Source organism: Lepidochelys kempii, unplaced genomic scaffold, assembly GCF_965140265.1.
Source record: "Lepidochelys kempii isolate rLepKem1 unplaced genomic scaffold, rLepKem1.hap2 scaffold_117, whole genome shotgun sequence".
Taxonomy (NCBI): Eukaryota; Metazoa; Chordata; order Testudines; family Cheloniidae; genus Lepidochelys; species Lepidochelys kempii.
In genome coordinates this window covers 48,840-75,176 of record NW_027333596.1, presented here as the reverse complement: position 1 = coordinate 75,176, position 26,337 = coordinate 48,840, and the positions used below count along the sequence as shown (strand labels likewise).

The window sequence follows — 26,337 nt, the reverse complement described above, 5'->3', positions numbered from 1 at the left end:
TAGTTTCTGTTGTAACCACCTGACAGAGGTCTCCCAAAAAGAAATTTAAGTAGTCTGATTTCTGCCTCAGAGCTCTGCACTGATCTGGAAGTTGATGGGTTTCCATATTTAATATGTTAACTGTTGTGGGTTGTGTTATGAATTAACTGTGTGAATGGAGAGAGGCTGGGGACAAGTATTAATACTTGGTGGCATGGGCCCCTTGGTGAGGGCCTTACATGCTGATTGCACTTCCTCCTCTCTCCACTGTGGAATATCAGAGCTAATTTTGATTTTATTAGAAGTCTAGTTATAGGCTGCTGAGCTCACTTTGGGCTGACAGTGCACCAGCACTGGGGCTCCCCTACTATAAGCTGAATTCACCTAAGAGCTGAAATCACTGAGTGTTGTGTTAAGTAGTGGGGGAGCCTGAAGATATATTGTGGAGCAGTTTGCGGGACGGCTGGTGAAGCAGTTCGACACGGAGCAGTGTGTGGATGGCAGGAGCTGCTTGTGGGCCGTGGAGCTGAGTGAAGGAGTTTGTGGGGCGGCTGGCAGAGCGGAGCGCAGCTGAGCGAAGGAGTTCGTGGGGCGGCTGGCGGAGCGGAGCGGAGCGCAGCTGAGCGAAGGAGTTCGTGGGGCGGCTGGCGGAGCGGAGCGGAGCGCAGCTGAGCGAAGGAGTTCGTGGGGCGGCTGGCGGAGCGGAGCGCAGCTGAGCGAAGGAGTTCGTGGGGCGGCTGGCGGAGCGGAGTGCAGCTGCGCGAAGGAGTTTTGTGGGGCGGCTGGCGGAGCGGAGCGCCGCTATGGGGCGGTCAGCTTCAGATCACGTAAGGTGCCTCTTACCCCCGTCCCATTTCCACCCAGGTTGGGAGGTAAAGCTCCGCCGATAAACTTTCGAACTCTGGGGCTGCCCTGACCAGGGACAGAGACTTTTGGGGCATTGGACTTTTGGGGTTGCTGGACTCAAGAACCAAAGGGAAAAGGGCATGCCCCAATTTGCCTGGGGTGGGGTTGTTTTTGCTCATGGGTTGTGTTATGAATCCGGTTGGTGGTGTTTCCCCAACATAATGCCACATTGTTTCTCTCTGTTATTAAAAGACTTTTGCTACACTCAGACTCTGTGCTTGCGAGAGGGGAAGTATTGCCTCTTGGAGGCGCCCAGCGGGGGTGGTATATATTTGTCCCAGGTCACTGGGTGGGGGCTCGAGCCGGTTTGCATTGTGTTATTGGAATGGAACCCCTAGATATTGAACCCGGCCCTTGTTGCTGCCAACTCTGACGGGCAGAAGGGTTACATTTTAAAGCAGGTTAAGAAGTGTTCCTGTCTTTAACACTCAGATGCTCAACTCCCAATGGGGTCCAAACCCCAAATAAATCCATTTTACCCTGTATAATGCTTATACAGGGTAAACCCATAAATTGTTTGCCCTCTATAACACAGAAAAAGATGCACAGCTGTTTACCCCCCCCCCCCCGGTATTAATACATACTCTGGGTTAATTAATAAGTAAAAAGTGATTTTATTAAATAGAGAAAGTAGGATTTAAGTGGTTCCAAGTAATGACAGACAGAACAAAGTGAATTACCAAGCAAAATAAAATAGAACATGCAAATCTATGTCTAATACAGTAATAAAACTGAATGCAGATAAAAACCTCACCCTTAGAGGAATTCCAGTAAGCGTCCTTTTACAGACTAGCCTCCTTCTAGTCTGAGTCCAACAATCACTCATATCCCCGGTACTTACTGTCCTTTGTTCCAGTTTCTTTCAGGTATCCTTGGGGGTGGAGAGCCTCTCTCTTTGGCCAGCTGAAGACCAAATGGAGGGGTCTCCCATGGTTTTAAATAGACTTTCTCTTATGGGTGGAGACCCCCTCCTCTCTCCTATGCAAAGTCCAGCTCCAAGATGGAGTTTTGAAGTCACATGGGCAAGTCACATGTCCATGCATGACTCAGTTTTTACAGGCAGCAGCCATTGCTTACCTGCTACCTTGAACTTCCTCATGTACACTTCTTATGTGGATTGGAGCCTTCCAAGATCCATTGTCCCTTAAGTGCTTCTTGACTGGGCACTTAATTTGCACTTTCTCAAGAAGCTGACCAAATGCTTTACAAAGGCTATTTAAAAATCAAGCCAGTTCACAGCCAATATTCATAACTTCAAATATAAAACCAATACATGCATACAGATAGGATGAATAGATTCAGTAGACCATAACCTTTACAGAGATATGTTACATCACATATGTAGCATAAAACATATTCTAGTTATGTCATATATACATTCATAAGCATATTTCCATAAAGCCTTATGGGGTGCACCATCACAGACATCCCTGTGGTCTGGCCTCAGGGTAAGAGCCAGAAACAGGGAGTCAGAGCCAGATTCAGGAACCAGGCAAGGGAGCAGGGCTGGAGTAGGACAAGAATGAGGTAGGCACAGGCATGATCACAGCTTCAGGTGTGAGCATTCATGCTGAGCTTAAATGCAAACCTGTTGGTTCCTTGCAGCCAATTGTCTAGGCTGGCCAATCAGGCGACTCTGCTGCAGCCCAGCTAGGTACATTGACTGGCCTGAGGGATAAGTCCCAGACTCAGTTGAGGGAACTCAAGCCCATAATTCTTGACAGCATCTGTGCATTAGTGTATTGGCATGTAGAGACCAAGGTGGGGCAGTAGAGGGACATGAGACTGAGGGGAGCAGATTTTTTTCAGCCAAGGGAAGTGTACTAGAAGGCAGAAAGATAAAATTACTGCAGCTGAATCTGGGGATTGGTGGGTGGGAACATGGGAACTGTATGGCGGAGGGAGAGGAATTTCATAAAAAAACAAACAAACTCAACCTGTGGTGTCTCATCCCCTTGATCATTCTGAGTATGGCTATACTACCATGCTGTACAAGCCCATCTGAAATCCTGGTTATGTACTCGTGTTGATAGCCTATACTGGGGTCTATGCCACTGCATCTTCAGTGCTACTTTTAGCCATGCTAGGTAGATGAAAGGTGGTGCGGGTATGTCTATCCAAGATCCAAGATACAATCGCACCGGTAAATTGCAGTGTAGACATACTGTCCGCCTAGAGCTCATATCCCTCTCTGCCACACTTTCACCTGTCTTTATCTTTTTTAATTGTTCACTCTTTAGCATAAAGACTGTGACCTCCTCTGTTTGGAAAGCACCCAGCACAGCGTAGGTCCCACCAACTATCTCAATGTGAAAAAGTTTTGGGGGCAGGGACAATAATGCTAGAGAAGAAGCTGAGGATCCAAAACGGGATAGGTAAAACAATGTAGCTCTTTAATAGTGAATATCCTTTAGAAAAACTTACAGAATTTAATAGAAAATTATATGCCTGTGATAGAATTCTGTAGGCTGGTTTAAAAGCCATAAAAAGAATCTTACTATTCTATACCTTTTTCGAGTAATTTCTATAGAACCCTATTAGTTTCCATTCTTATTAAATTCTAGAGAAACTTTTCATAAGGGTGGCTTAAATTGTTGTAATATCCTGTCCTTTCTGCACAGTATAAGTCATGTTCAATGTTAAAATAATGTAGATTTAGTATTGCTCACGCTAGAAGGGTCCGGATCTCACAGCAGATTATCAGTACCTGGGGCCACAGGGAATAGCATCCCAATTTAAAAAGGCATAAGAAAACCAGACACACAATTGGGAGAGAAGTGCAGATAGTATATTTAAAATTTGGAAATTTACATCAGTATATGAAGAATCCCTCCCTCACATTGTGTATTGAATGTATAACTAGGGCCCTACCAAATTCACAGTCCATTTTGGTCAATTCCATGGTCATAGGATTTTAAAAATTGTAAATTTCATTATTTCAGATATTTAAATCTGAAATTTCACGGTATTGTAACTGTAGGGTCCTGACCCAACTCTGAGGCAGCAGCACAGAAGTAAGGGTGGCGGTATGCCACCCTTACTTCTGCGCTGCTGCTGGTGAGACACCGCCTTCAGAGCTGGGCACCTGGCCAACAGCCACTGCTCTCCACCCACCCAGCTCTGAAGGCAGCGTAGAAGTAAAGGTGGCAATACTGCAACCCCCCCAACAGTAATCTTGCAACTCCCCCCACAACCCTCTTTTGGGTTAGGACCCCCAGTTTGAGAAACGCTGGTCTCCCCTGTGAAATCTGTATAGTATAGGGTAAAAATACACAAAAGACCAGATTTCACAGTCCATGATGCATTTTTCACAGCCACGAATTTGGTAAAACTATGTAACAGGATATTTCCTGTCAGACAGGGTGTGGATTTTGTTTCTGTAGCAGAAATAGATTGATTTACTAATTGTGCACAGAAGACAGGAGCTTTCTTGTACTATTTCACTCAAGGTTATACAGACAAACTGACCACTGCACATCTTATAATCAGTTGGCCACATTTATGGTCTCAAAGGCTTTGACATCTGGAAACTTGTCACAGGAGAAATTAACAAGCAGTTGCTTGGTTCCACTCTTGGTGGGAATGATTTCAAATGGTATTTTGGAAGTTTGCCTGGACTGTAGTGAGGGTATTCTAAAAAACAGAAACAAAAGGAGAAATATCAGTTGAAAACAGCCTTGTATTTTATATTTGAGTTTCCCTGCCAGCCATCCTCCCTATGCATTTCTGTCAGGAGGGAGCAGGAGCTATACAATGGGCATCCAAAGGGGCCTAAAGGAGTTAGATCTCCAATGCTTTTGCTGGGAGTTGGGTACTTAGCTGTCTTCAGCCACTTTGGAGTTCCCTACTGTGAGTATGCAATAGATAATTCAGAGTCTGGTTAGCATTTTCACTTACATTTAAGGATATGCAGGTGTTAGACTAAAGGGCATAGACAAATAGAATATTTGGCAGGCATTTGTACCTGCCAAGTGCATGCAGAAGTTTGTGTGTACAGATCTGTGAAGGCCAGATGGAGGTCTGGCTGAAAATTTACTCTTCCTGGTTCTACAGTAAAATACCAGCATTACAAGACATTAATGATCCAAACATGTATGAAAAATGAACCGGATAGCATCTATTATATTACAGCTCTTTATAGCTATACCATACCTCATTTATCAGTAGCAAATACACTAGTGCCCCCTAATGAGTAAGGGTTTCAATTTATTGATCTAACCCCTACTGAATGTCTACATCTCCCAAAACAATGACATTTTTTGAATTTCAAAACCAAGGTTGAAAAATCATATATGCCAATGGTTACTATTTAGGAGAAATAGTCTCTTGTTTTAAAAAAGTATTTATCACAATATTCACCACTCCTTCCATTCTGTCCCTCCATAATTAATATATTTAAATCTCTAAATACACAAATTTTATATCTTTCAAAGTCTTAGCATGTCTGGCTTTCTAAACATTACGATTTAGGTCTGGATTATTAAAACCCAGCCTCTTTTTATCAGCAGTTTTTCCATATACTAGTTGCAGGAGGAATTTTGCCCCAGCAGTAGTTGTGCATGGAGAGAGACGGGGGTACATTTTCAGAAGGATGGCCTTCTTTTGAGGGTGCAATTTCTGTCTGAAATATTTGAACTTATTGAAATGTTCACAGTTTGAAATGCAGGCACAAATCTGCATACTTGCACCTCTACCTACCTGATATGGGTTAATATCAGAGAGAGAGAGAGAGAGAGAGAGAGAGAGAGAGAGAAATACTCAGATTTGCACACACACAGTTCATTTTAAAACGTTTTTAAAAGGACCCAAGGTTAACAGGTACAGCTTTTTTGGGTAGAAACCATCACTTACTCTGTATCATGCCTTCTACAGTAGGGAGTGACCTGGTTGGCACTGCCACAATATTCAAGTTTAATTGATTGCATCTGCAGACTGGCTGCCAGGGCCTCAGCCCCACTGAATGTTTATCCCACTTATATCATTTAGACTTTTACCCAATGTGTGGTGCAATCAGGTAAATGGGTGAATAAATAGCACCAACTTATGCCCACAGTTATTGGCACCTACAAACTGCAGTGCCAAAAGAAAGGTCAGGTTGAGGCCTCATTAAAAATCACGTCTTTGTTTTCTTGAGTCTCATTTCCACAGACAGACCTCTGTGGTCATAGCCAGAAGGAAAAATGTGTCATGCCAACATTTGCTTCAAAAACACCCAACCCTAAGTCCTGTTGTGTGCAGCGTTTGTGTCAAGAAGTTGATGCTCCTTGTACTTACTCTATCTCAAGCTTTCCTTTCACCAGGTCACTGCCTTCTGCCAGCAGCACACAGTCTTTCACTTCTTGGTCGAGAGGATTGGTAAATATCACTTCCACATTCACTGGTTCATTCACCTTCGCATCACTGGGGACCTGCACAGACCAAATACTTTCATGATCACATTCTAAAGCAGAAAATGATGTTATGAGTCATCAAATGTTGAGCACTCTTAAGACACCCCACCATGTCAGGATGAGAACAGAGCATCTCTGTCAATGGAAAAGACAGTTAATGTAGGAACAAAAGATCCAGTCTAAATCTCCTTTCATTGTCCCTTTTCCCCAGTGCTGAAGCTGTGTAAAGCAGCTGAAGCACTGTTTCTCTCCAGGTGGCAAAGGGACAGATCTTTACCTGCATGACAAGGTCAGGGTTATCCAGAGTGATGTTTCTTTCCACCACCACATCAATCCCACTTTCAACTTGACACAAAGCTGTTACTCGAATCATGTTGTCTCCTGTTAAATTTTGCTGGTACTCAGCATATGTTATCTTAACAGGAAACTGTTTCTCTGAAAGGCAATAATAACATAAAAAGAAAAGGAGTACTTGTGGCACCTTAGAGACTAACCAATTTATTAGAGCATAAGCTTTCGTGAGCTACAGCTCACTATAAAATTTTAAAAATAAATAGGATGAGATGCACTCGCAAAAGTCTAACAAATGTCATTCACCTAAAATGAGTATTTTCCTATCACCCAGTATCTGGTGCTAGATAGTACATGAGCTTCCCCTGCTTTTCTCTCACTTCTTGCTGCATTGCCTGTCTGCCTGTCTGGGACTGGACTGGGGTTGGTTTCTCTTCTTCAGTTCCTTCTGCCTCATTCTCTGCCCCTTTTTCCCTCCCCATTGTTCTTTCTGGAAGGTGATGAGGAGTAATGGTCTCAAGCTGCAGTGGGGGAGATTTAGGTTGGATATTAGGAAAAACCTTTTCACTAGGAGGGTGGTGAAACACTGGAATGCGTTACCTAGGGAGGTGGTGGAATCTCCTTCCTTAGAAGTTTTTAAGGTCAGGCTTGACAAAGCCTTGGCTGGGATGATTTAATTGGGGATTGGTCCTGCTTTTGAGCAGGGGGTTGGACTAGATGACCTCCTGAGGTCCCTTCCAACCCTGATATTCTATAATTTTATGATTCTATGAGGCAGATAACTTGCCACTTTGCATTTCATTAACTAGTTAGTGTCTATTTAATTGTAATGGGAAAATCTTCTCAGGCCCTATCCAGGACTAATTCCATAAGATGCATATTACCTGGACCTGCTTGTGTTGTGTACTTGCATTTTCTCAAGCTTTCCTCTATCTGTGCTTTATCCAAAGTTATTTTATAGCATTTTCCTTCTGAACTAATAATTCAGGCTTCTTTTTGTTCAAGATATAGTATAAACAGGGCATTTCAGCCACTTTTGAATCATCAATAATTTCATTCCCCCCAATGAAACAGTTTTCTTCCTTTTACTGTGCTGCTTCTTCCCATTATAAAAATCCATGTAACTTTTCAGAAGCCCTTTGGCTGCCATTAACTCATCTTGCTTTTTTGTTGTCCTTATCTTTTCCATACTAGCTTCTGTTAACTGAGTATTCTGGTTTACTTGCCACCACCTCTTCATTTCTGGTATGTTTCTTCCACCCCCTATATCTGAGCAGTGTTTGGGAACCACACGGGAAATGTTTTATTTCTTAGATTTTTCTCTTTTAGAAGAACTTTAACCTGCTTTGGATTAAAGATGGTGTCTCTTAGGAATCCTCAGCCTCCTTCCACGCTGGAATTTAAGACCCTTTCCCATTGCACCTTTCTTAGTAGATTTCTTCATTCCCTCAGTTTTGCCACCTTTAAATCTAATTCTCTCATACTGTTACGACAAACTTGTTTCTTTGGTTACACAATTATATGAAAAATTACCTTCTTCAGAAGCAAAAGTAGCTGAAAGGGAGTCTTTCCAGACCTTATGAATTGGCTTCCCAGTGTACACGATGGTCCAAGCAGTCAGATTTGCCTTTACAGTCTTAGCATCAGAGGTCAAATTTCTGAGAACCAAGATTAGGCTGACATCTTTGCCGATCTGTAAGGAGCCATCCACCTTGAACTTCCCTGAAATGTCAGGCTTTTGATCAATTTCTGGTCGCTTCTCTGATGTGGCACTAAAACCATATACTCGACCCAGCTTTGTACGAGCCTTTTCATACACTTCTCTTTCCTTCCGAGAGCCTATTAGAGAGAGAGAGTGAGCCATGAAAATCATAATAAAAAAAACAGTAAAATATGTCCATTTGTAAATGTTGTATGCAGGGTAGTTGTAGCGGCGTTGGTCCTAGGATATTTAGAGAGATAACCATCTTGTCTCTCCACTTTTAACTGACAAGCCTGATGCTTACCCAGCAGGATGTAGGGCCCTGACAGATCTGCCTCCAGGGGAGACAGAGCAACTGTTTACTGCAGCCACTATTAACCTGTTGGATGAGTGACAGGCATGCATTCATTTCAGAGTTGCTGTCCTTAAACTTGAGAGCACTAAACCTGTTAATTCCAGAGAGGAACTAAAGCTTAGTTCCGAAACCTTTCCTCATCCAACTTTTCCTAGGGCTGTACAAGTGGTAAATATAAATTCCAACTTGCTTCACTTTATTCTGTAAATGAAGCATCCCTCTAAACTGATGGGACTGACAGGCCTGCAGCTTACTTGAACAGGCCTTACTCTGATATGAGGGTTTGAATGATCAGCCCTCCCCCCCTTTAGACATTTTTAATATCTTTGTGTCTTACTCTTTTTTACACATGCAAACTTAGCTAATAGAAGTTTGTATTCTGTATTTTGTACAGGCAAAACTGAAGGTGCGAATTTAGCGGCCGGTTGAGGTCCTTTTGAAAGCGTTGCCCTTCTTGTGGAGTTTGCTATCTGTCTATCTTAGATTTCTATACAGTACCTGTAAACTATCTAATAACTGTGTTGTCAGTAGCAAATGCAATTTGAGCAGCCTGTGTTATCATGGACAGGACGGGACAGGACATGTTTTGCACAATGTAATTAAGAGCAACATTACCCAGATCTCATGAATCAAAACTGACATATCAGAAATGGTATGGCACAATACTATACCTTCCGTCTTCCTCCTTGGCGTAGCGCTGTAGGAGCCTCACTAGCTGTAACTTTTGTCCTAGCTGTTGTAGTACTTGCTAAGGTACTGGCTCCTATTACAATGTTTCTACCATTTTAAGAATTAAGCTTTCATGCTACTATCACAAAACAGGATTTTCTCTTTACCTTCTCCATATTTGTAATTATTAGTGACATCTACACGGGCATAACTGCCTACTGCCTTGGTGCTGATGAACTGGCCAATTGATTTGGTCTCAGAAGAGATCGGCTTTGCCTGTCTACGCCTAATGTCGTAAGTCCAGCTGATACGGTCTGCATTCACCTCAGCAAATACGAATGGACAATCATACTCAAGGTCTACATCTCCTTCTTTGATGGCTATAAGTGAGGCAGGACCACACTGATATATTCCTAGAGTATCAGGGAAAAGAAAATCAATTAGGGCTAGACTAGTCAAAACTCTCTAATAGAATGTAAGCAATGCACATTAGACATAAACTGTGTGTCAAGGACCCCTGAATTATACAGCCCTGCCACCCCACTCCAGCCCTCTCCTCCTTAAAGTTGTCCATTCCAGTCAGCAGCTTAGACTTTGTATTTATTTGTTTTGATGATAAATCCAATTTGTTTTATTCTGCCATCTAATTTTCAATAGCTGCAGATTTCTGTGCTGAAAACGTAGGAGTTTCTGGAAGAAGCTGGATAGGGAAGCTTGTTTTGTGTTTTGGCACCAAGTAGTAAACTGAGATCTTAACGGTGGAAAGGGATGCATGTTCTCATTTCCCTCCCTTTTTGGGCAGGGAGAGAAGTGATATTGTTTGGCCAGGGTTGAATTCCTCATTCTCCCCAACAAGTCCTGAGAGTGACTAGTTGTCCCCCTGCTTTAACATTTTCCTGAATTAAAATCCCTGTACCTGCACTTCTCTCCTGGGGAGTTGAATCCAGAATTTGCCATCCGTTGTAGGAGGGCCCCAGATCACTTCGGGTAAACCAGCTTTCATTCCAGACATGGAAATTCCTAGAGACAAGAATAAACGTGGTAAACAACTAATGTGTGACAGTTGTGTAGCGAGTTTCTGAGGGTCACTGATTGTATCCACTTCTACATGTCTGTAAACCCAGATTCTCTCATCTGACCAAATTGTTCATGCTGAAGGACCAACAAAACAAACAAAAACAGAGGCTTCATGTTGCCTTTGAGGCTCCTTCAGCCAGGAACTAGTTTGGCCCAGGACACAACTCACTGCAGCTTTAGGGGAGTTCTAAATTATGTTCAGCTGCTTACAGCCCCAAAAGCATATTGTGGCAGCCAGGGATTACAGGAGTGCAGCAGTGCTCTGGCCACATCCTGTGAACTGGGAGTTGCCAGTAGGGTGATCCAAAACCTCCTCTTCCCCTAGGGGAAACCCTCAGGTTGCTGATGAAGATGGCTTTCTGGCTACTCTTTGCTGCTGGCAGAAAGACCATAAGGGAGAATGGGGTCCATAAATACATTAAATGTCTGCACAACTTAATACATTTCCTAGCCGCACATTATACCCCCTAACAAAGCATTCGCAGTGAGACGTGGTTTCCCAGTGGTTTCTGTATTGGTATCTAATAGCTAAGAAAATAACAGAATGGTAAATGAAACAGCATAAATATTACTTTATTGCTGTTATAAACCATGCAAAATAAGAAATTATCCTGATTCTGGATCAGGCATGTCTCAGCAAGTAATGGCCCTTATTGAGGGTCCTCAACACTTCCAGCCTCCCACTAATTTACAGGAAATGCACTCCTTGTCTATCATTTATTGCTTACTATAGCAAATGTTGTAATTCTGTATATGTTCTCTCCTGAGACTGAATATTTCAGACTTGATCCTGAGAATCTCAACCTGAAGTTCTGGATGGGAGTTTCATTGGGAAATGTAAAATCAACAAGAATTTTATGTCTGACATAACTGAAAACAATCCCAGACATTTTATAGTTATACGGGAAGCCTTGGACCTGATTTTGAAAGGTTCTGAGCACTCTCAGCTTTCACTGGGTTCAACAGTGTTCCCTGGAGTACAAGGACTGAGATTATGGCTGGTCCTTGCACCCAGGATGCTCTCCCTTCCTGAGCACCTCTGCAGTTACACAGCATAATATCACACTAAATTTGTTCCTTAATTTATGCATCTACCATTTAATTCTGGGCATAATTCTGTGGATTTTCACCCCAGTGACCTGATATGGGGACAAGTAATACCTGTATAAAGGAAGCCTGTGTCCTGGTCATGCTGAAAGTTCACATCTTAATGAACACCCATAGGTGCTGGAACTAGGGGTCCTGGGAGAGCTGCTGAACCCCCTGGCTTGAAGTGGTTTCCATCATATCCAAGGTTTACAGTTTGGTTCAATGGCTCTCAGCACCCCCACTATAAAAATTGTTCCAGCACCACTTTGTGCACCCTTTTAAAAATCTGGACCCAAACTAATGAAGTCCCATTGTGTGATATTTTCAGGTTGACACCTTAGATTTTTGTATCCACTTTGGTCCTGTAGTTGTAGTATTGTTCGAACTCTTTCTAACTTAGCTTCAAGTGACTGCCGTAACTCTTTGTTAAATTAGACTCTGTACTAAATGAAGTACATGTGGATTAAATAGTGTTGATCATTGAGAATTGTTCTGCTCTTTGGAGAGAGAGAGAGAGAGAGACCATAATTTGGGTGTGAAGATTGGGGTAACCCGAGCTGGTGGTTTCCATGCTTTTTATTGTTTTGTTATTTATTTAATGATGTGTATCTTGTTTTGAGTTGCAGCTTTAACTATACGTTAACAATGTGTTTAGTGTGGGAATCTACACACTTTGATTGAGGAGTCTGTATCTATCCCGTCAATGCACAGGACCAAATCATGCCTTTGACTTGCATCTATAAGTCCCAATGATGTCAATGCTTAATACTGCAGATATTTAGAAGAGTAGTTGGTTACCAGACGCTGTCACTCCCCATGTTCAGATGATTTCCAGACTCATCATAATATATATCCACACTCAGGTTTCTATCTGCGTCATGGGCGGAGTTGAAATTTGAAATCACACGAGTAGGAATCCCCAGACACCTGAGCACTAAAGAAACCAAAACAAATAATTAAAAACCTGTATTTCTGAGATACAAAGTTTCTATGTTACTATCCTCAGCTAATATTTCTGGATAGTGATCCTGGCCAAACCAGGCTCTGACACTGCCAGTGCTTTGAAACAGGCCTCAGTATAGAGGGTTTAGCATTTCCCATAATGGAGCCTGTACAACAAACACGTCTGTGTTACTGAAACATACCTGTGGTCAGCACTGATGCAAAAACCCAGCATTGTCCATATCTAACAGGTCTAAATCCTGCATCCTTCCACTTTTGCAGGATTTCAACACTTCCATTCCAACTGCCTGGACTTGTTCCACCAGAGTAATTTCCACTCCAGTTTCCCAGCACCACCCCGTTATCATCATTACTGTTGACCTGGAAAAAAAATATACCCTAGATTAACACATAGCATAGTTTGCAGTAGAAGAAGGAAAGGAGGGAGAAACAGCCCTGTGTGGCATATAGTAATAATTAATACCTCTTATAACTGTTATGTAAGTGCTTTTTCATCAGTAGATCTCAAAGTGCAACACAGTCTTTACTATATTGATCCCCAGAATGCCCTTGTGCCATAGGACATTACTATTGACTCCATTTTACAGATGGGGAACTGGGGCACATAGAGGCTGAGTGACTTTCCCAAGGTCACACAGGGAGACTGTGTCAGAGGAAGGAACTGACCCTGAGTCTCCCAAGTCTTAGGCTAGTGCCCTAATCATTATACAAGGGGCAAAGCCACTGCTTCAGGGAACTGGCTTGCCACGAAGAAGGCATCTTATTTTAAGGGAAGTAGGAGATGTATTTAATCAAGAAATGAAAATATTTAGCCCCCTCTGCTCCTCCCACCCGAAAATAACAGCAGTAGGTCAAAGCACTTTACAGAACTTTAAGTGCATCATATCAGGATCCATGTGCCAGCAGTTGTGCAGCATACTGTAGATGTACTCCCCCAGCTTGAAACACGCTAAGTTTCAGCACAAACAAGCCCTTATGTGGGGAGATGTACATTACAACTTAGAGCAGCTTCATTGTTTTAAACTGAAACTAGTAGAAAAAATGTCTTGGCTGGATGCAGAAGTCTTAATAGTATATTGTCTCCTGCTTTTATTGCTACCTTTATAAATTTTTAAGTCAATTTAGTGCTCATGGAAGGAATGCTAGCCCCAGAGAATAAAATCCTCTACTTCAGGGGCAGAGCAACTGGAGAGATCAGGAGTAACATCTAGGATTCTGGGGAAGAGCCTTCTCAATAAAAAAATCCCTTGCCTATAGAACTCCTTACCAGAAGTGATCAAATAAGCCAAAATGTAAGACTACCAGGAATGACCTCTGTGAATACCACCAGACCCACTCTCAATCTCACTCTCTGTTTAAGGGGGGAAATGGAGTTATGAACTCTTTATTTTGTCTGACAACTGGATGCCAAAGTGATAGATGCCTCAGAAATACCATAGACTAAGAAGAACTTGCAGGCACAAATTGGGTAGTTGTCCATCACTGTGGTTTCTGAGCCACACAAACGGTGGATTTACCCTCACAGGGAAGTATCTTCCATCTGCTTTTAAAGAACTGCTTTTAAAGAAACAGTTAGTGGATTTGGCTTTTGCAATGTTTCTAATGCTGAGTAAATCAACCCTTTTCTTACCATGGCACTGAGCACACGGCCCACATAATTGGGATCATCTCTGCGAGACACATCAGTGGCAGGGTCTTGACGGTAGCTTAGGCTTCTATCCAGTATGGAAAGGCAGATATTCAGAATGTCCCCTTGAAACTGTGTTTTAAAAATAAGTTAATATATAGGTGATGCAAATTGTTCTTCCTTATAAATCTTAAGGGTACAATAGTCTAAATCAGTATTTGAAATAATAGTCTACATATTTCTTAAGGAGCCATTCTAGCTCCAACATAAATTATGGGCTTGGTGCAGGAGTTACTGGATACAAATCTCTGGCCTGTGTCATTCAGAAGATCAAACTAGATGATCGCAATGGTCCTTTCAGGCCCCAGAATTTATGACTGTGTAATAACAGTTGGGATAGTGCTGCCCAGCATCACAGCAGTTACATCTGTGTACAGTTTCAGAGTGGTAGCCTTGTTAGTCTCAGCAAAAACAACGAGGAGTCCTTATGGCACCTTAGAGACTAACAAATTTATTTGGGCATAAGCTTTCATGGGCTAGAACCCACTTCATCAGATGCACAGATTGTCTGTGTACAGTGTTATCCAGCAGAGACTTTAAAACATTTATAGCTGAACTATGGGAGTCCTGGTTTATGAGAAATGCGCAGTTATCGATACTGACCTTTATGTGAATTGGTATAAAGGGGGGCATGAGATGAGGCCTGATGCCTGTGACCAGGCTCCTGTTGTCCAGATAAGTCACTGGGAGGTAAAGAGGAACATGGCTAGGGCTGCCAGTGCCCCAGAAGGTCTCTCAAAGACAGTGCAGCACATAATGCAGCACAACGTATGAACTAGAAAGAGCAGGCAAGGTATTGATCTAGCTTGTGAGAATAAAGGAGGCCCAAACACCAAGTTCTTCACTTTGCATTTACCTGGCCATAATTCCAGCCCCGCCTGTGAATATAGTTTACGTTGCCCACAAAGAGAATTCCAAACTCTTCCAGCACGTACTCCTTGCGCTCAGAGCTGTCAGGCATAAACACATCATCCCCTGAAAATCCAAAGCAGAGATGCTGTAAAACCACAATGGGGCAGGGGTTTGAAAGCCTCAGATGAGCTTCTGTAAACACCCATCTGCTCTGCTCTCAATGTTCTCAATGGATTTTAGAAATTCAACCCTTTTGCAGTTGTGGGGTGAAGGAAGAGGGATGGGGGATAGCGAAGACACACCCATGGCTAAGTCTCTGTCCTGCAGGGGAAAGGAAGTGTGGGATAGATTCAGGGCCTTGTCTTTTTTTCTCTCGGGGATAGTACAGTGCCTAGTAGTGCCCAGTCTCCTCCCTTCTATGGTGGTGCTGAGCTGTGGGAGATACAGGGCTCAGTCTATGCCTTTCAGCGTAAGGGCTCTCTGGTAGGACTCCATAATCACACAAAAGCTACAGAGTGAACATGATGAGTTTGTAGCTTCCCTCTTGGGAATCCCACAGGACCCTGACTCTGCACAGAGAGGAGGTGGGGTGCACTCCCTACTGTGCGCTATACAGCAAATCTCTAAGACATTCAGCTGTTTTTTGTGTCACTGGAAGGTATTAGGACACTCTTGATTCCCACTCTTCGTGCTCAGTGTTACGGTACATATTGTTACTGTTCAGTTGCTGTACATCAGATGGGCAAGCTACACATATTAAAGCTGCAGTGAGTTACTTAGAGAGAAACCCAAGGTGTCTGTACCTGAAGACCAAGGGTTAAAGAGCAGAACGAATGTTCCGAGGGTCCGATGGGAGGCCCTACCACCTGAGGCAGGCTGCACGCTCAGTTTGTAGCGTCCGATGGCAGCATTAGCCGGGCTGGAAATAGAGATGCTGACGGAGCTGGAGTTGGTGGATTGTTGGACTGCACTCCAGGTACTATTGCTCGCTGTGCTGGAGATGTCAAATACAGCCTGGGTCTTAGCTTGCAGTGATGGTTGTGGTCCTTTCAAAGAGGATTAAGAACACTGAAATTTCTCCTGCACTCTGAAACTACATACAATTTCTATTCAACCCAGCAGAGAGGCAACCCCTGATGAGTGAGATTGTACCATATGTCAGCATGTTATAGACAAATTGATGCCAAATACTATTATTTGTGAGTCATACATTTAACACCCTGCACGGTCACCTGGGTAGGTACAACTGTGTTAACAATAGCTCTGAGGGGATGAATTCGTGCGGGCATTATTATCTCCTTCTGACGGGGTGAGTGGGCATCTGCGGGGAAGGACATCACCAGTTTATGAGGCAGCAACTTGTTTGTGTGAGGGACTGAAGAGGGGGCATTACCTGTTTCTGCAGTGAATGTTAAGCTCTCTCCAGTCTGCAGTGCTCTGTTGAAGGTCAAGATGATGGTGAAGGCTTGTCCTCTCCTCACAATCAGCTCTGTGCTGGAGTATTTATCAGTATGGTGTGCACTCGCATTTGCTTCAAGCTGCCAGTTGATATTTATCAATGTCAGAGCTGTGAGAAGAGAAAATAAAGGTAAGGAGAATCTCAAGGCCTTGTGGGGGCAGAGGAGTCTCTAGCGATGGACAGAAAAAAAGCTCGGTCATCTTCTTTGGAGTTGTACATGTTTTAAGTACAGGTGACTTGGGGCAATGGGAGGCAATTTGATGGAGGAGGTTCTTCCTGTGTTTGTGTCTCCATCACACAGAGGAACCAATTGTTCATTTTGCAAGCATTTATCTAGCTTCTTGGGAGATGGCATCTCTCAAAGCAGAGACTGTTGTAGCTAGTGCTGACTAAAATAGAACAAGATTTGGTTAATGCAGTACTAGAGGGAGGCTGGGAACGCATCTGAGAGGAGAGAGATGGTAGAGTTGAGAGTGAGTTGCTTGAATAAAGAATGCAGTTTAATTCTACTGACTGATTCTTTCAGTCAAAATACTGGCTGTGACGTGAGGCTGAAAATTTGAGGTATAAAGCAGGGTCATACAGGGGAATCCTCTTGGCCTCTGGGAAGGAAGCAGGGGACTCCAAAAACCTATAAAGCTGAGACATATTCCTGTTTTTTAAACAGTGATGTGACTTACTTCTGCAGCAAACTCAGCCCCTGTGGCTCCAAAGAGCAGGAAGTCAGCTCAGGTCTCTGGCACATCAAGACAAGACACCTGTTTAGACCTTGGGGTCAGATTTAACATGGCCTTCCAGGACCCTTCAGAATTAGTTCTGATTTCGTTTAAGCATTTGTCTCCATCTCTCTCCCATGCATATCACTTACACCAATTCCACAAGTGCAGTGTAGATAATATACAGAAGATGTGACCTCCAGCTAATACTGCATATTCTACTTACAAGTGAGAAGTGTCTCTTGAAATCACCACTCTACATGGCAGTGAATGTTTTCTCTAGAGTTTGGAACAAATATCTGCTTTGCATTTCCTTGAGCCCCCACTTTATAGTTCTAGTATATGATATTTCTGAGTCATGATATTTCTGAGTATGACTCAGACCTTAATTGTTTGTTATGCTACTAGGGCTGAAGGCTGTCAGACTGTGACTGAGAGGAGATTGTGAAACAAGCAGCTGAATCCTCCACAGTTGGGATGTAGCAGGGGCTCCATGAACCCCTTATTAAAATTCTGCAGTCAAATTGAGTGGAAAGTTTGGGTGCTTTCCCTGGGTCTGGAGGAGTTGCTCTCAGCCCCCTTTCTGGACGCTGCTAAATTAGCCCTGCCAGAAATGACTTACCTGGGTTCATTTGGATCTGCTGTAGAGCAAAATATTTCCTTTAAAATAGCCTTGATAGCACCAAGTGCCAGGTCCTGCATTTAAACAGTACCATGGGGAGGATCCTCCACACCTTTTCCCCAGGTCTACACCCCAGCCTCAGATCCCACAAATGGAACACTGGGCTGGGCTGTGAATGTGCTCTGAGTGGTTCACAAAAAGTCTGACCACATCCACCAAGTGCTGTCTTGTTTGTCAAGTGGGGCTGCCTCTTCCTGTTCCTGCAGTTAGGGTTATGAGAATGAGTTCTGTTTAAATGGAGAAAAACACAAATGGACAGATTCCCTATTCTCTCCTGCTTCCTTCTGTGAGCATATGCCAATGGTACATGGAGCATACTGGAGGTTTAGTGGAAAATGTTTGGGGAGCCACTTGTTAAAATATTGGCTATGATGTTGGCACATCATTGCGCAAATGTTACATGGAGGAAATTGTGGATTTGTGGTTATTTTCCTGTTGCTGCAATCTGTGGTTATTGTTTTTACTGTCCAGTTTTAACACGTACTCCCTCTGTTAACAAAGAGCTCTCTTAAACAGCCCAGTAGCATTTTTCATGGCTGTTTACTTAAGCAATATTTAGTGGAGCAGATTTTTTGGTACCTGCCCATACTACACACCTGACCCCTTTCCAACCCTGCTGCTTCTTAGTTCATTTCTTAGAGATGAACATTTAGATTAATGGAATGTCAGAGCCCACCTGGTACATTTAGAATTTCATCTAGTGGGCACTGGCAGACCATACACTGCACTTTCACCAACAAGTTAGGAAGTATTGGCAAAACGAATCCGCGAGGAATATGCCAAGATAGTAAGTGGTTCAAGTCACCCCAATAAATTTAAATAAAAACAAAATAACTTGTATAAATAAAATGCATGACTTTTAGAGTCCATGGGCCTGATTCTCTTCTCACTTCCTCTGTGTAGTTCCATTGACCTCAGTGGATTTACTCTTGATTTACATCAGCATGAGAGGAAAATCAAGGTCTCTGTTTCTGCTCTTTGGACACGGTTCTCTTATCAGTTTCACCAAGTGATGGTCCCGATTCACCTTATGCCTGCAGAGGCTAGGCTCCAAACTCTGGCAAAGAGGGTATGCCAAGAGAGGGGCGCAATCTCTCTCCAGGCTAGACTTCAATGCTTGGGCTCATATGAAGCCCTGTCTAGATTTAAAGGTGTTGTCCCCATCAGGTATAGTTGCTCCTGCAAGTACAAGGGGTGCACATTCCCTGCACCTACGGGATGGTATCTAGCCCCGTATGTGTGCTCAACACAGAAACACTTCTATAAACACAGGCTCTGTTAACACACAAACTCCATCTTAAAAGCTAGTTTTCAGTAAGTATTTGTAGACATGAGACCGAGTCCACAGAAGTATATTATTAATGCTCACAAAATACGTCTACCATAAATGCCTATATTAGTAATAGTTAGCTCTTGGCAAATGAAATTTAATGTGGATAAATGTAAAGTAATGCACATTGGAAAAAATAACCCCAACTATACATACAATATGATGGGGGCTAATTTAGCTACAACTAATCAGGAGAAAGATCTTGGAGTCATCATGGATAGTTCTCTGAAAATGTCCACACAGTGTGCAGCGGCAGTCAAAAAAGCAAAAGGGATGTTAGGAATCATTAAAAAAGGGATAGAGAATAAGACGGAGAATATCTTATTGCCCTTATATAAATTCATGGTACGCCCACATCTTGAATACTGAGTACAGATGTGGTCCCCGCATCTCAAAAAAGATATACTAGCATTAGAAAAGGTTCAGAAAAGGGCAACTAAAATGATTAGGGGTTTGGAACGGGTCCCATATGAGGAGAGATTAAAGAGGCTAGGACTTTTCAGCTTGGAAAAGAGGAGACTAAGGGGGGATATGATAGAGGTCTATAAAATCATGAGTGGTGTGGAGAAAGTGAATAAGGAAAAGTTATTTACTTGTTCCCATAATATAAGAACTAGGGGCCACCAAATGAAATTAATGGGTAGCAAGTTTAAAACAAATAAAAGGAAGTTCTTCACTCAGCGCACAGTCAACCTGTGGAACTCCTTGCCTGAGGAGGTTGTGAAGGCTAGGACTATAACAGGGTTTAAAGGAAAACTGGATAAATTCATGGAAGTTAAGTCCATTAATGGCTATTAGCCAGGATGGGTAAGGAATGGTGTCCCTAGCCTCTGTTTGTTAGAGGATGGAGATGGATCGAAGGAGAGAGATCACTAGATCATTACCTGTTAGGTCCACTCCCTCTGGGGCACCTAGCATTGGCCACTGTTGGCAGACAGGATACTGGGCTGGATGTACCTTTGGTCTGACCCAGTATGGCCATTCTTATGTTCTCTGATTCATATCTCTAGCTTGCCTTCTAAATTCCTAATATTTAACCTGACCAGCATAAAATAATCACATTCTGTACACTTTGGTAAATTCTTGGGTGATGCATCTGAACAGTCTTAGTGGTTCTCCACAACCCATTGTGCTCTGCATCTGTTTTGTAATACTGTACTCCAGTATTACAACCTATGGAATATCTTATTTTATCTGTTTGTTGTATTATTAAAAATTTAGGAAAATAAATGTTTAAAATATCTGTTACCAGTTATACAACTTATTCCAAATCCCAGAATATAGAGTATGCAACACTTAGAGCCCTTTGCAACAAACCCCCACTAAATAAACTATCCCAATAAGAGAATATAGCCTTATTCAGTTGCTCGCAGAGTATTTATTGAGAGACTTGTAATTTACTCACCAGCCATGATTTCTTGCTAGTCTGTGACTCGTGTTCTGTGTTCCTCTGGGCAGGTATGGTGCTGTATGATAAGGCTTCAAGCTGTGTTTGAAACACCATTTATAGAGAAAACCTTGGGCCTCTCCTTCTGTGCAAACCAATTACAATTCAAATGAGGTGGGTGAGGCACTCAGACAATGCGTTTAAATTTTCAGATGACAGTATGCTATCTGATAGGCTCTAAAGTCACTATAGTTATGCAAGACAGGAGGAAAAGCCAGGGTAGTGGAATCTACAAGTTACTTCTTCAGAGGGATCTGACTTAGTGATAAAGGAGTTCCAGGTTTCAGGTATAGTGATGTATCACTTCTAGGGATGAGGAGGAGTAATTTTTGAGTCAGTAAGAATTAATATCTTTTTCCCTATATGTCCCATAGGCAATTATATAACTTATAGGTCTTTTTTCCTGCTGTATGCTCAAAGCAGAGCTTCCAGCTCCTCAGAACTAGGGACTTGACTTCTCTCATGTATGAATCACTGGAGCCTGTTGAATTATGTTTTTCCCTCATGTTCAAAGTAGACTGTTTTGCTAGTGGTCACCAATCCCCTTTACTGCCACATATCCCTGGAGAGTAAAGTTCTCATATGGTAATAAACACCTACCCGAAAGAGAATCACATTTTTAAAAGGGTGGTCTCCTTTTTTCAGGCACAAATTACACACATATTTTCCACTTGAATTGTGGGTTCACAACTTGGTATTTACCCTTCGCCCGAATTTACCTCTGGGCACAAATCAGATAGCTAGAGGGTCAAATATTCTGACTTGCACCAGTAGTTCATTTCATAACACAAAAATACAGGCAGAAATTTTATGGGCACAAATCACCACATGCTGGAGTCTGTTTGTTTAACACACAAACACACACAGAGAGATTTGTTGTTATGGGGTAATTCATGAATGTTGGGATATGCCCTCTGGGCTGTGGTATGGTCTCATGGGACCATTGGTCTGTTGTTGCTGAATTTTTTTTAACTTTTTTTTTTTTAGGGGAAAGGGTATCAAATCACTTATGTTGAGAGACTGCTGCAAATGAAGTTCTGTATGGACATTGCAAGCAGAATTAAAACAAGGCAGGTGAAAGTTTCAGCTTCACAGTGGCCTCTCCCTATTTTGTTAGTACTTGAAGTTGAGCTGCATAACATAATTTTGTTTTTAATTTTCTATCTTTAAAACCAGCAAGGCATGAAAGAAGAGTTCAGTATGTGTACATTCTGAATAAATTGACTTAACATTATTCCTTATAGGAAGATTGTTTCCACGCCAAATGTTGATTCAGCAATGTGTCTTAGCTGTGACTTGCAAACTTACATTATGTCGAAATGCCAGGTCAAATATTTTTAAATTCCTAAGTGCTGTGACACACGCACACATAGACCTGATGGATTTCCTACACAGCTCTATGTCAAGCTCTATGTCTTTGGAAACAGAGCCTTGATTTGTAACAAGCAATTTAATGTTTTGCATAGGAAGACAGGAACGGCAATACTGGGTCAGACCAGTAAGTCATCTAGTCAAGAATTCTGTCTCTGACAGTACCAGCTGTTTCGGAGGAAACTGCATGAACCCTTATAGTCACATTTTGAAACAAGCAGTCCATAGGGGAAGGTTCTTCCTATCCCTGTCATTTAGGAGCTTACCACCTGAAGCAGGAAATTAATAACCCTTCTCCTTTATGTAAATGCCTCCTCCTTTTTTAATCCTCTAAATTAATCAGCTTATGCTATTTTGTGACAATGAGTTTCACAAGCTGTGTTGTGTAAAAATAATTGTCTTTTATTTCTGAACTTGTCTTTAATTGAACATCCCTTTGTTCTTGTGTTATGAGTAAAGGTTAATACGTGCCCAAAACTTTCCTGTACCAATCAGTATTTTATTTCTTTAATATCACCTTTTAATTGTTTCCTCCCTAAAGTAAATAATTCTAATGTTTTCTGTCTCTTTTCATACCGAAGTCTGTCCTTGGTCATATTTGTCACCCCCATTTCAGAGACTCTTTATTTCTGCTGTATCTTTTTTGAGATTTGAGGGTGGGGAATGAATAAAAAATGAAGGTACCAAACCAGAGATAAAACTGATGACATTATACTGATTTCAGTATTTTTTCCTCTTCTATTTCTTATGAATACTAGCATTTTGATCAAAGCTGCACACTAAGCAGAAAGTGCATGTGCCTCTCCTTCCCTTTTATCAATGTTCTTACATGGTAGATTTTGGTTTGTCTTTTTTTGCTCCTCATGATCAGCAAGATGTGTTTGTATTGCTTGTTCTTGGAACAATAATGTACAAGTAATTTGAACATAAGTATTTAGGAGGAAGCTGGGGCAGCAGTTGGAGCAACATGGTGACAAAGAAAACTTTGAATTAATCGCTTAGTAATGAAAACAACTTCAGTTGGTGGTGGAAATCCATTCCATTACAACAAAGTATATTAATAACTTGTTTGTTTTAAAGTCAACATTCTAATAACCTGTGCATGAAGAGGTCCAAAAATCTACTTATGTTTGAACTGTGGACTTCATAGAGCATTGTGTTTAAAGGCAGGGCTGGCTGAACTCATCAGTGTGTGTTTCTTTTCTTTTTTTCTTGTCCCCCGCTTTCTTCCTCCCCCGCCCCCAGGCATTTTCAAGGCATCTTCTGGCCATTAAAGAAGACTTATATTGGCCTTCTGAAACTCTCCAAAGAACAAAGAAACAAACCCCCAACTTGTGTGGATTAATCACAAATATTTTCATTCATGACTCTCAAAAGGCCTTTCAACTATGAAATGGTGACAACCACCTCTATAATAAATTATGCATGAGTATGAATACACTGTTTCAATTTCCTGTGTTGAAATCAGCTAATTGTCTAGCACAGCAATTCTCAAACTGTGGGTTGGGCCCCCAAAGTAGGTTGTGACTCTGTTTTAATGGGTCGCCAGTGCTGGTGTTAACTTGCTGGGGCTCAGGGCCAAAGCCCAAGCCCCACTACCCTGGACCAAAACCCCAGGGCTTCAGCCCTGGGTGGCAGGGCTCAAGCTTAGGCTCCCCTCCCTATGCCCGGAGCGAGCACAGGTTTTGCCCTCCCCCCCACTCTTGGGGTCACAGTGTAATTTTTGTTGTCAGAAGGGGGTCACGGTGCAATGAAGTTTGAGAACCCCTGGTCTAGCGTAAGGGTGGCATTTTTAGGGTTGTGGTCACTGTTTTCAGTGTGAAAATTGTCCTAAGAATTTTAAGCAGCTCTTTTGGCTGGAATTGAAGCATGTTTGTCCCTCTGTCTATCTAGCCTTTGGCACAGAGCAGTAATTTTCTTCTTTCAATATGTGACTATCCAAACTTGAACGCTAAAATTGGGAGTTATTTAATAAGCATTTATTAGATGTCCAAAAAAGCCATGATTCCATGATGAAGAAAGAGAACAACTTGGGCTAAAAGCTCAGCTTGGTTCAGTGGCAATGTGAAAGCAACAATTAGAAATATAAAGCAACATATAACAATAGAGAAAAAGGGGAAAGAAGCAGAGTGATGTGCTTTTATCCCTTAAGGATGACAAAGTGCTTTCCCATCCATTTAGTAACCAGTGAGGATGTTAAAGAACATCTATTGGGGTAAACATTTTCAAATTAGCAATTCTGAATAACTTGCACTCAGCAAAAGCTGGGTAAGGTGATCTCTAGCCCACTGATGTTCATTTTTTAAAAACTTGGAATAACAGGGAAATTCTAGGATACTGGAAGAATCCTAATGTTGTGGCAATATTAAAAAAGGGCAAGCAGAATGACCAGGGTTACTATAGGTTGATACGCCTGACATCAGTCCTGGGCAAAAGAATTAAAAAGTTGCTATGGGATTCAATTAATACAGAATTAAAGGACAGTAATATAACTAATGCCAGTCTGTATGGTTTTTATGGAAAATAGGTCTTATAAAGAAAACTGATTTCATTCTTTAAAAAGATTACAAGTTTGGATAATAAAGGTAACTGTTCAGATGTAATGGACTTCTCTAAAATGTTTGGTTTAGTACCTCATGACATTCTGATTTAAAAAATTAGCATTATACAGTATCGCTAAAAGCACACATTAAATGGATTAAGAATTGGCTGACAGACCTCAAAAGGTAGTTGTCAAGGGGAATCGTCATCCAAACAGGTATTTCTAGCAGGGATCTGCATGGATCAGTACTAGGCCTGAGGATGAAAATGTTGATTAGTAGTGATCTAGAAGTAAATATAAAATCACTGCTGATAACATTTGCGGATGACAGAAATATTGGTAAAGTGGTAAATAATGATACGCACAGGGAAATCGTACAAAGAGATCTGAATTGCTTGGTAAACAAAATGCATTTGAATACAGCCAAATGTAGTGTTCTTCATCTCGGAGCAAGGAATGTAGGCCATACCTACAGAATGGGGATCAGTATCCTGGAAAGCAGTGACTCTGAATAGAATATAGAGGTCATAGTCATAGTGGCCAGGCAACTCAACATGAGCTTCCAGTGTGATGCTGTGGCAAAAAGGAATATCACAATCTTTGGATGTATAAACGGGGCAGTGAATAGGAGTAGAAAGGTACATAGTGTTGGTGAGACTGATACTCTGTACATAGGTTTCAGAGTAACAGCCGTGTTAGTCTGTATTCGCAAAAAGAAAAGGAGGACTTGTGGCACCTTAGAGACTAACCAATTTATTAGAGCATAAGCTTTCGTGAGCTACAGCTCACTTCCTCAGATGCATATCGTGGAAACTGCAGCAGGCTTTATATATACACAGAGAATATGAAACAATACCTATTCCCACCCCACTGTCCTGCTGGTAATAGCTTATCTAAAGTGATTTCCAGCACAAATCCAGGTTTTCTCACCCTCCACCCCCCCACACAAATTCACTCTCCTGCTGGTGATAGCCCATCCAAAGTGACAACTCTTTACACAATGTGCATGACAATCAAGCTGGGCTATTTCCTGCATAAATCCAGGTTCTCACATCCCCCCCACCCCCATACACACACAAACTCACTCTCCTGCTGGTAATAGCTCATCCAAACTGACCACTCTTCAAGTTAAAATCCAAGTTAAACCAGAACATCTGGGGGGGGGGGTAGGAAAAAACAAGAGGAAACAGGCTACCTTGCATAATGACTTAGCCACTCCAAGTCTCTATTTAAGCCTAAATTAATAGTATCCAATTTGCAAATGAATTCCAATTCAGCAGTTTCTCGCTGGAGTCTGGATTTGAAGTTTTTTTGTTTTAAGATAGCGACCTTCATGTCTGTGATTGCGTGACCAGAGAGATTGAAGTGTTCTCCGACTGGTTTATGAATGTTATAATTCTTGACATCTGATTTGTTCTTTTACGTAGAGACTGTCCAGTTTGACCAATGTACATGGCAGAGGGGCATTGCTGGCACATGATGGCATATATCACATTGGTGGATGTGCAGGTGAACGAGCCTCTGATAGTGTGGCTGATGTTATTAGGCCCTGTGATGGTGTCCCCTGAATAGATATGTGGGCACAGTTGGCAACGGGCTTTGTTGCAAGGATAAGTTCCTGGGTTAGTGGTTCTGTTGTGTGGTATGTGGTTGTTGGTGAGTATTTGCTTCAGGTTGCGGGGCTGTCTGTAGGCAAGGACTGGCCTGTCTCCCAAGATTTGTGAGAGTGTTGGGTCATCCTTTAGGATAGGTTGTAGATCCTTAATAATGCGTTGGAGGGGTTTTAGTTGGGGGCTGAAGGTGACGGCTAGTGGCGTTCTGTTATTTTCT

The 26,337-nt window shown here is 42.1% G+C and overlaps 1 protein-coding gene across 2 annotated transcripts; it reads right to left on the bottom strand.

The window, feature by feature from the left end:
* Positions 1-2,847: 2,847 nt before the first annotated feature.
* LOC140904464 (protein-glutamine gamma-glutamyltransferase E-like) lies at positions 2,848-20,713 on the bottom strand. Of its 2 annotated transcripts, XM_073326841.1 has the most exons (14): positions 20,553-20,713; positions 17,758-18,017; positions 16,354-16,527; positions 15,764-16,006; positions 14,965-15,083; positions 14,052-14,180; positions 12,604-12,781; positions 12,257-12,392; positions 10,209-10,312; positions 9,460-9,705; positions 8,100-8,405; positions 6,553-6,710; positions 6,160-6,293; positions 2,848-4,518 (listed from the first exon to the last, which is right to left on the bottom strand). In XM_073326841.1, exons 2-14 carry the CDS (start codon positions 17,765-17,767, stop codon positions 4,371-4,373), a joined length of 2,085 nt encoding a protein of 694 aa, XP_073182942.1. In that variant the 5' UTR covers positions 17,768-18,017; positions 20,553-20,713; the 3' UTR covers positions 2,848-4,370. The 2 variants fall into 2 exon arrangements, with proteins under 2 accessions (XP_073182942.1, XP_073182943.1); XM_073326842.1 differs by lacking the exon at positions 17,758-18,017.
* Between the last annotated feature and the right edge of the window lie 5,624 nt (positions 20,714-26,337).